The 10,354-nt window shown below is 41.8% G+C and overlaps 1 protein-coding gene across 1 annotated transcript in view; it reads right to left on the bottom strand.

Annotated features, from left to right (window-relative positions):
* Positions 1-1,388: 1,388 nt before the first annotated feature.
* Positions 1,389-10,354, bottom strand: part of SHQ1 (SHQ1, H/ACA ribonucleoprotein assembly factor) — an 88,710-nt gene continuing 79,744 nt past the window's right edge. Inside the window, exon 11 of the mRNA XM_010970593.3 lies at positions 1,389-2,260. Coding sequence (XP_010968895.2) covers positions 1,708-2,260 — 553 coding nt within the window. The 3' untranslated portion in view covers positions 1,389-1,707. The remainder of the gene's footprint in view (positions 2,261-10,354) is intronic.

Raw genomic sequence — 10,354 nt, 5'->3', positions numbered from 1 at the left:
CCTCACCTACTGCCTTGGAAGACTGTCCAGATGCACAGGGAGGGCAACCCAGGCAGAACCCAAGGGACTTTGGAGTTCAGGACACAGAGCTGGGGCCTTGGGGAGATCAAGGCACCTAGAGTTTGCAGGACAGCATCCAGGAGAGGAAAGAGCTGCAGAGAACCTCAGGTATCTGGAGAGGGTAGAGAACTTACTGAGAAAAGCATGAAAATGAAGCCAGGACAGAACCACGTGAAAGGATTAGAGGGCACAGAGCTCAGCACTCACACAGGTGCCTATTTCCATCAGCCAGACTGGAAAACTCATAATCCAGGGGGCAAGGGAAAATCTCCCCTGAGGACTGGCAAACAGTTTTGTCCTAGACTCAGCACTGTTTGAGGCCTGCAAGACCCACAAGGATCAAACTATTTCCAAGTAACTTAACTGCATTCCCCCAAAAGCTAAAAAATACTTAATAAGAGTACATATTCAGCACCCAACAAGGTAAAATTCACAAAGTTTGGCACCCAATCAAAGATTATCAGGCATGCAAAGATGACTCATCTGAGGAATAGTATCTAGAATTTATAAAGAACTCTTCAAACTCAAGAATAAGAACAGCAGCCCAGCAAATTGGCAAGAGATTTGAACAGACACTTCACCAAAGAAATGTGGATGACAAGTATGCATATGAAAAGATGCTCAACATTAGAAGTCTTAAAAATGCAAATTAAAACCACAATGAGATACCACATCACACCTATTAAAATGGTAAAATGTACCAAGCGATGACAAGCATGCGAAATAACAGAGACTCTCACACGGGGCTGGTGGGAGTGTAAAATGGTACAGCCACTTTGGAAAACAGTTTGGTGGTTTCTTAAACTGTTAAACATACACCTACCATACGGCTCCATCATTCCACTCCTAGATGTTTACCTAAGAGAAACGAAAGCATATGTCCACACAAAGACTTGCACACAAATGTTCGTAACAGCTTTATTTGTAACAGCCAAAAGCTGGAAACAACCCAAATGTCCATTTAATGAAATATTGCTCAGATATGGTAAAGAAACAAACAAACAAAAAAAGAACAAAAAACCCTGATATATGCCACATTGATGAATCTCAAAATAATTATACCGAATGAAATAAATCTGATAAAGAAGAGTACATTTTATATGATTCAATTTACATTAAATTGTAGGAAATGCAAACTAATGTACAGTGACAGAGAGCAGATGGGTGATGCTTGCCTTGGGGAATGGGGGGTGACAGGTGGGGGCTGGGGGTGGGAGGGGGTAGCGAAGAGGCAGGAGGACACTTGGAGATGGCAGATGATGGGCAGGCAGGGCATTCTGACGGCAGGTTTCACTTGGTGTACGCACCAGTCAACACACACCACGCTGTACACTTTAGACAGATGCAGTTTATTGTATATCTAACTTATCTCCATAAAGCTATTAAAAATATTAATGGGCTTTACATTCTAGAGATTCTGGCAGAAATATTATTTTCACTTTCAAATATTAATTACACTTGAATAAAAAAACACTTCAGAACTTTGTTTTTAAAAGTGCAACAAGAAAACCAACAGTTATCAAAATTATACATGACAACCAATGCTGTATCCACTAAGGAAAAGTACAGGTGAAAAGGAAGAATTCTGACCCAGTAAACAAAACCAAATCTGTCCTAATTCGGAACAACGGATGAGACCACTCAAAGTCAATCCTCTGGCGTCTGCCGGCCGTCTCTCCCCCGCACACCACCCTGCTTTCCAGCAGCGGAGCCCTTGGGCTCGGAAACGTGGACTGTCGTCTCCAGTTGCTCTCCGAGCTCCTGGATCAGAGGCCCAGATGCTCCAGGAGCCCAGGAAGGGGCAAGCGGCTTCCCCTGGCCAACATCAGAGCCCGGGAGGGCCAAGGCTGTACCCCCAACACCAGCATCCCAGAGCAGGGCAGCACCGCTCTTCTCAGCAAAGGGACCAAGCAAGGCATTTCCTGCCTCGGGTTCACTGCCTCTGGGCTCCTCCTGCTCAGAGTCTGAGTCTTCAGTCTCAGATGATGCGGTGCTGTCTGATTCCTCTGAATCGCTGGTCTCAGAACTGGAGGCAGGTGTCTGCTGCCTGGAAATGGAATGGGCCGCTGCTTTTGATGCAGTTTCTTCCTCCTGGACCAGAAGTGCTGCTGCTTCCAGTTCCTCTAGCTCTAATCCCAGCTGGGCCTTGGTCAGGGATGCTTCCTTTAGGGCTTCTGCAAGAGCTGCCAACTTTTTGGACCTTGAAAACCATTTCAAGAAGAAATGTCAGGACCATTTTAATTGGCCTGAGGCAACAGGGTACAAAGTTTAAAGAAATAACCAAATAAAGCTGGATCCACACCTCACATGGTACACCAGGATAAATCCCCAAACAGACCAAGGACATAAATGTCAAAAATGAACCAAGTATTACAGGGAGACGCAGGAGATTTCCTTTATGACCCTAGAATAAGGAAGGCCTTCCTGACTATGGCTCAAAATCCAGAAACCACAAAGGAAAGGTAAAGATTGATAAATTCGCCTAATAAAAAGCAACAATTCTGTAGGGAAAAAGAAACACATAAGAAAAGTCAAAAGGTAATGCAAAATTGAAAAAAAAAATTGCAATTCATATCACAAAGCAAGGCCTAATTCTCCTAAGAGAGTTGTTAAAAATGGAGATAACAATCCATCGGAAAAATGCGCAGAAGACACAGGCAGCCAATTCTCACAAAAAGAAATACAAATAACTCTTAAATATGTCAAGAGATGTTGAACAAAATAAGAGAAACACAAATTAAAGTCATCCCAAGATATATTTCTCATTTATCAGATTGGCAAAAATCTGAACATTTGGTAACCCTGCTAGCAAGGCTGTGGAGGAAAGGCACTTTCATACACTGCTGGTGAGAGTAAACAAGCCCGATGCTGGAAAATCCAGCAATAACTTTCAAAACTGAAAACGTCCACACCCTTGACCCAGCAACACCACATCTGGAAATTAAACACATATGCTACATGACACAGGTTCCAGATTATTTGCTGTGGCGTTGTTTTTAATACTCCAAAGTAAGAAACAACCAAATGACCATCACCATGGTACTGGTTAGGCTGGTGGTGTCCACACGAAGGAAAAGTCTACAGCAATGTAGCCGACGGAGCTCTCCATGGGCGCACCCAGATAGACAACAACAACAAAAGGCCTGCCAGGTGTACATGCTGCATTCTATGTTAAACAAACAAAAGAGTGAAGAAATAAAAGCACACTTGTATTTGCTTGGACACTTACCCGTGAACTCTGGAGAGCTACAGAAAACACTCATTTATGTGGCGGGAGCACAACAGGAACTGGAAAGGTGGAGGACGGTGGTGAGAGGGAGACTTTTCACCGCATATTGTTTAAGAAAGAAGAGCAACGTTAGGGAGCAGCATGGAGTGCTTTTTATTTTGGGCAGAAAACCACCTCATGGTACTTGAGAGGATATTTTTCCCTGAATTTGTAACATGACATTAAACTGAATAAACTTTTTCATTAACTTGGATGTATTTTCGTTTGGTTTTTGAAGCAACATAAAGCTTACGGCAGTTCTCCAAAAACGCTGTCTTTGCTGTTCTATAGAGGAAGATCTGGTGCGGCAACTGGAAAAAAGTGGCAGAGTGAGAATGGCACACGTGTTGACCTGGCTTCTGTGTTTCCCTAACTCCAAAAATAAATGAGTGGCTTGAGACAAACTAGATGAGCCGAGTTCACAGGATAAATTCATCCATCAAAGCATAATCCATCCCATAATATTGAGGAAGTGAGGCTTCATTTCAACAGAGCTGAAGTGCTGGATGGTGATTTTCATCTAAATGCCTGGATGTACCTGAGACCCTTCTGTCTCAAAATGTTTAGCGTAATAGTGACTTTGTACAGGGATGCTTCCCTCACCCCTACCCCACCCCCAGGTCTCTCCACAAGAGTAATCAGGCCCCAGAAGCCCCAGTGCAGTCAGTGTCCGAGGGTGGGTTGGACAAAGACAATGGCCATCATGGATGGGCAACTTTCTCTTAAGCAAGGAAAGCCCTATGTTTCGGTGCTGGAATTGCCAGAGCTTAGAAAAGGAAAGATGGTCCAGGGTAAAGAGGAAAACTCAGGTGAGATCTGCTGGAGTTGGTTAATGATTCACCAAAGGGCTGTTAACTCTGGGTGAACTCTGGTCAGTTTAAGACATCTTTAAGAGCACAGTTCTTAAGATGGCTGCAATATAACCTGCATCCATGTCCAAAACAGCTATAGATGATGCCACCATATATTCTGAAGCTGTGGCTACCAGTGGTCAAGGATCTGGTCAGAGCTCATGGACCAGTTTAAAACCTCTTTGCCCCAAGGTCCTGCCAGCATCTAAGAACTAGTTCACTGCCGTCTTTTTCAATGAAAAAGGTCCTCCTCTCTGGGTGACACATAGCTTTAAGAGATAAAGAGCAAGGAACTTGGGAGAGAAGACAATGCCTCTTATTAAATTATAATGTGAAAATAATATTTCAAAATAAAAGCTTTGACAGTTCAGTGACCCACATCTTACATTTTTTAACAGCCACAATAAATACTTCCAACAATTTGCGAAGGATGATACTCCACAAACATCACTGCACTGGCTCCTGCAGACAACAACCCCATGAATCAGCTTCATTTTCATCCCCACGTGACAGATGACAAGAAAGAAGCTTGGAGAGGTTAGGAGACCTGCTGAACTTCAAGTTCACCCAGTGGATGGGGCAGTCGGGACAGAAAGCCCACACCTCTGAGCTCCAGGGCTCTGTATCTACTGCCACAGGGCCCCCCAGGAATACCCAGGCTCTGAAAAGGTTTCCTTCTTAAGACCACATTCTTGACTCCTTCCCAATTTGAACTTCACTCAACACCTTCTGAAGGAGCAAGTTCAAACCTGCACAAGGCCCAGAATTCTCCAAAGAAATTGTGACTGGTCTCCTTAGCTCAGCGATCTTAAATGAAGTATACGTCTAAGCTTTAACTACAATTGTAGAATCGGAGGGAAAAACTGAATTATTTTTGTGCATGTTAATGAATACAGGAGATATATCTACTCAAGTTAAAATTATCTGGATCTTTGTTATTGTCTAAAAGTATCCCATTTAACCGCCATTTATAATAGTGTTAAGTTTGGAATTTCAAAGCCCCTCATCTGAAATCTTGGCTCTTTTCAGAAAACATACCTCACATAGGCTGGGACTAAAAAAAAGTGTCAACTCTAACAGGCAGGAAAGGGGTGAGGATGAGCCACGTGACCCAAAGAGAAACTCCTGTCTGTTACCAGCTGAGGTGAATTTTTATCCTTCAGGGAAAAGGTTTTTTTTCCCTCACTTTTGGCACATGTTTAAAGTGACCCATTTATATAATGTTTAAAAAGTGGATTATATGTTGATTTTTCCCCCTTACACCCCAATTCATCCTTATTTCTTATTATCCCACTTTTACCACCTCAAATTGGCTAGTTTCCTAAACTGATATTCAAGTTCTGACAGAAACTTTACAGAAGCAGCATTCTGAACTCTGAAAGAATGCTAGGATAAAAAGGGATTACATTTTTCAAAAAGTCATTAATGTAGAATAGGACCCAAGAGTCTGAGGAATGGACACTGCATTTGTTTTTATTCAATTATTTTACACAGATAACTTAGCAATCACTGCTCGCAGAAAAGGAAATTATTCCTTTGGAGAAAAAAATGAAGCCGGGAAAGAGTAGCCTTTTTGTTCTTTCCAACACTGGCACAATTAGAGTTGGTTCTAAGTCTGCCACTCCTTGTAAATTCTAGAATCTAACTCTGTAATGGCCTTTCCATTTCAGAAAGCACCTCGTTTAATGCAGTTAGTGGTTTTTCACTGTCACACTCGAAACAGACCAGTCTAGTTCATGTCAAAGAGCCTTGTCAAATGACATTATTAGTTAAGCAGAACGCTTACAAAAACCAGGGACATGTGGATATACTCAATGAACACATAGCCTGAGTTACTAGTTGCACCTGTGGTATGTATTTTGTATCTAAGTGAAGAGCTCCTACCTGCTAAGATGTGTTTATTACCAAGCGGAGAGATTCAGCATTTAAAAGACACATAATAGATCATACTAACGTCATACTTCAATAAAATTATATTCAACATAGGTTTTTCCTAGAAAATTTTTGGAAATGTAATTCTGCCATGTAACTTTAAAAAAAATCCATTCTGTTTATATATGTGAAATAATATTCTTTTGGAGGATTTTTTTTAATGTAAAGACTGTTTTTTGACAAGTTACAGTAGATCCAGTTCCCATGGAAGAGTAACAGTTAACAGCCGAGTGTGTATACCTTTACCATAGCTAAGCTGATATAAAATTTCCTCAGTTATTTTATATTTGGTGACTGAGTTTAAGAAAAAAAAAAAAAAAGGGAACCACAGCCTTATGAAACAGCCAAAACAAAGTGAAAAAGGAGCCCTGAAATGTAGGAAAAAGAAAACTGGGTATAAATAGAAAGCATACATCCTGTTTCTTGCTGTAGAGTTTTGTCTCAAACTATCAATCAACTTTTCACCACTTCCTGCAATAGCAGGTCTACTATAAATCTCGTAGTAACTGACTAGGTTTCATTTCCTCTGCCAAAACCTGCTAACCTGCCAGGCGTGACATTCTGACACTGGAGCCAGCAACTGATCATGCAGGACAAGACTCCAGTGAGGCCACTCCTGACACACTTCATACTGGATAATGGAACACACTGACTTGGCCTTTTAATTTCAAAGGATACACACACACACAGAATCTCAGGTTCTTTGGGGGAGTAAACAATTTGCTTTTTAGAGGGCACTGACGATAATGACATATAATCATAATTCCTCTCTTTTGAAAAGAACCAGTTCCAAACGTCAAACTCTCCTGCCCCAAACACATTTATGCAGCCTGATCTACAAGGTACTGCATTAACTTTAGATAGAACTTGCTAGTCAAACTCTTCTCTGAAAAATGCCACGGAGGACAAATACCAACTGACATACAAAGGAACACAGAACTGTCGGCCCTTATTCTCTACCAGTGAAAAACATTCCCAGTTCAATCATTATTAGCAGAAACAACTGATCTCTTTGAACAAGAAACTACTCATTTAATACAGACAATACTGTAAGATAAAAGTTATTTAGGCTATACTGAGTTTGGGCCAATGAAATAACTTTTTTGTCCTGTTTTCATCTTGACTTAATACCATTCTTTGGGCCTAGGTTTTGAAAAATAACACCTAGTCCATGGATCAGTAGAATCATTTTCCGAAAACTCCCTGTATTAGCTTCCCGTGGCCACCATAACAAACTACCTACCACCTACCGGGTGGCTTAAAACAACAGAGATTTATCCTCTCCCAGTTCTAGAGGCTAGAAGTCCAAAATCAAGGTGTTGACAGGGGTTGTTCCTTCTGGGGCCTCCGGAGGGGACAATCTGTTTCATGCCTTCTCTTAGCTCCTGGTGTTACTGGCAATCCTTGGCACTCCTTGAAGGCCTATAGACACATCACTCTGAGCTCTGCTTCTGTCACCACATGGCCTTCTCTCTGTGTGTCTGCTTCCTCACGTGGTTGTCTTCGCCTGGTCTCTTCCCTCCTTATAAGGATACCAGTCATGCTGGATTATAGGGCCATCCTACTCCAGCCTGACCTCATCTTAACAATCAATTGCACCTGCAGCAACCCTATTTCCAAATAAGGTCACATTCTAAGGTTTTGGGAAGGACATGAATTTCAAAAGGATGCTCTCCAAGATAGTCCGCCTCCTACAGCTGTGACAGATAGTGGCGATGCTCATTAACGGAGAATAACCGAGACCAAAAAAGATCACTTAAAGTAGATAAACATAAAATGGAAGCCAAAATTTAATAGTAAACAGTGATTTAGAAAAGGTTAAGATTTCACTTTGAGACAAAATTACAAAATACACAAGTACGTTTAGAAAATATTTAACAATGTTAATATGTAGGTCATAAGAGCGACTGTGCACTCAAAAGAAACAAAGAATGAACCAAACATTAATTGTGTTTGTAACTGTTCTAACAAAATTATGTTACAGTGCTATACGACAGTCCTCACTTCAGAGTGGTCTTTTAGAGCAGAATCATAAAGTAATTTTTACAAAACATCATCAAGGCATCATCAGCTAATGGGCCCCTCAATCATGTGATACTCAAATCAATGCTTTCTTTGATAGTCAAAATAAAGACTTTCCACTCCTGTCACTTTGATCATAGAGTTTTCTTCTTCGACTGTTAGTAATCCCGCAGATCCAAGCCTCACTGTCAGCGGCTGTGTGTGCGGTTCAAGCACAGCGCCTCTATTACTTCCACTGCCTTTGTGAAATCCTTGACCTTTTGCTCAGTCTGCAATTTATCTGCACTGCACAATATCAACGATCATCAAGAGGTCAAAGAACAGGAATATCGGCAGGGTGCGTGGGGAAGATGCTAGGAAGGAAGACGATATGCTAGGATGCGGACCAAAGTCATGAATTTGATCATTAGTAAGTATTTTTGTGTTCTGACTATCATCAATTCTCTCTGTAACTTTCTAAGTGCAGAAACTCGAATTATGAATGTTCAGAAATAAGGACTCCCCCTGCATGACACATATGTGGCTAAACTACACACACACACTTTTAGAGCAAAGTAAGAGTTCATATATAAAAAAAAAAACCGCTATGGCAATTCTACATACTGAAGATTATGCCCCAAGTCAGTGAATAAAGGTTTATCCAAACCAGAGACACTATCATTGGCTTCACCACTGGCCTCCATCTGAGAGGTGGAATGGTGAGAGTGAGAAACAGATTAAGAAGGGCACCATACTCATAAAGGACTGTTTGACAGAAATGCACTCCATCCTGTCCTTGAACTTGTTTTGCATTTATGTCAGACCAGATCATATGAGCAGAGATGGAAATCTGAGTCTCAGAAATTTGCCACACTTCCCTCGAAGCCCCACCTCCCCGCCCCCAGCAGAACTGCTTTTGCTGGAATGTGCTCCACTGTAATCCCCAAAGCTAGTGTTCGAAGCCAATTTCAAAATTGGCCCCATGAAACTACCGGAACTGTGTGACTCAAAAAGTCTCCCTTCCCACCCTGGCAGTTATGAGAGTCCCATCTGTGACCCACCTGTAGCTCCTTCTCACCTCCCTTTTCATTTTGTTCCTACCTTTTTTCCCTTTCACCCCCACCTTTAACTCTGTCATCTTGTTTTATATACATAGAGAGATGCTTTAAAATTTTTCTGGTACAAGGCAGGAAATAAATATGTAATTTATGAGTGAAATCAAATCACTGGTTAACCAAAACCCACAACAACAACAACAGAAGAAAAGGGGTAGAAAAGGGTGTGAGAAAATGTGGACTACAGGTCCAAGGCTGAGACAAACAGATCTCTTCAATCCATGTGCTTCTCTAAAATTATTCCATGAAGGCACGACATTTGAGATATGTTGGATTTGAACAATTCTGACAATATTTCTACCTTTCATCTATGTGAAAAGGGCAGACCATGCTGTTTAACAATAGAGGGACAGTATTTTGACCTATCAGCTGCTCAGATGAAATGGCTGTTTGGATTCCATTAAACTAAGCAGAGGTCAGTCAACACAATGGAGGAGGCATTGCTATAAAGGCGACAGCAGAAGGAAGGTGTTACAGGTTGAAATGTGTCCCCTACAAAGACGTGTTCAAGCCCTAACCCCCAAAACCTGTCAGTATGACCTCAGCTGGGGAAATGGGGTCTTGACTGGTGTGATCAAGTCAAGATGAGATCATACTGGGTTAGGGTGGGCCCTAAATCCAAAGACTTAAGGGGGACTGGTCTCCCTACAAGAACACAAGTGAAGACACAAGGACACAGAGAAGACCATGTGATACTGGTGGCAGGGACTGCAGTGCTATGTCAACAAGCCAAGGGTTGCCAGCAACCACCAGAAGCTAGGGGGAGAGGCATGGGACAGATTCTCCCTCAAGCCTCCAGAAAGAACCAACCCTGCTAACACCTTGATTCTGGGCTCCTGGCCTCCAAAACTCGGAGAGAAGAAACTTCTGTTGTTTTAAGGCATCTAGTTTGTGCTCATTAGTTAGTACAGCCCTAGGAGGCTAATAAAGAGGCATAGACAGAGATCAAGATCTTTAGGGCCAAAAAGCAATTAGAAGCCATTTCATACAAGTTCCTTATTTTACAAATAAAAAAAAAAAATGACACCACCAAAAATATCAACAGCAGCAAGGCACAGAAAAGCTTCCTTCATACAATAAAATGCAGAGAGCGGACCAGTCTGTCTCTAGTTTCTCTCTCAGTCCAA

This window comes from Camelus bactrianus, chromosome 17, assembly GCF_048773025.1.
Source record: "Camelus bactrianus isolate YW-2024 breed Bactrian camel chromosome 17, ASM4877302v1, whole genome shotgun sequence".
In the NCBI taxonomy this organism is placed as follows: domain Eukaryota; kingdom Metazoa; phylum Chordata; class Mammalia; order Artiodactyla; family Camelidae; genus Camelus; species Camelus bactrianus.
Note: the sequence above shows the minus strand (reverse complement) of the source record. Positions and strands in the feature narration are given on the sequence as shown.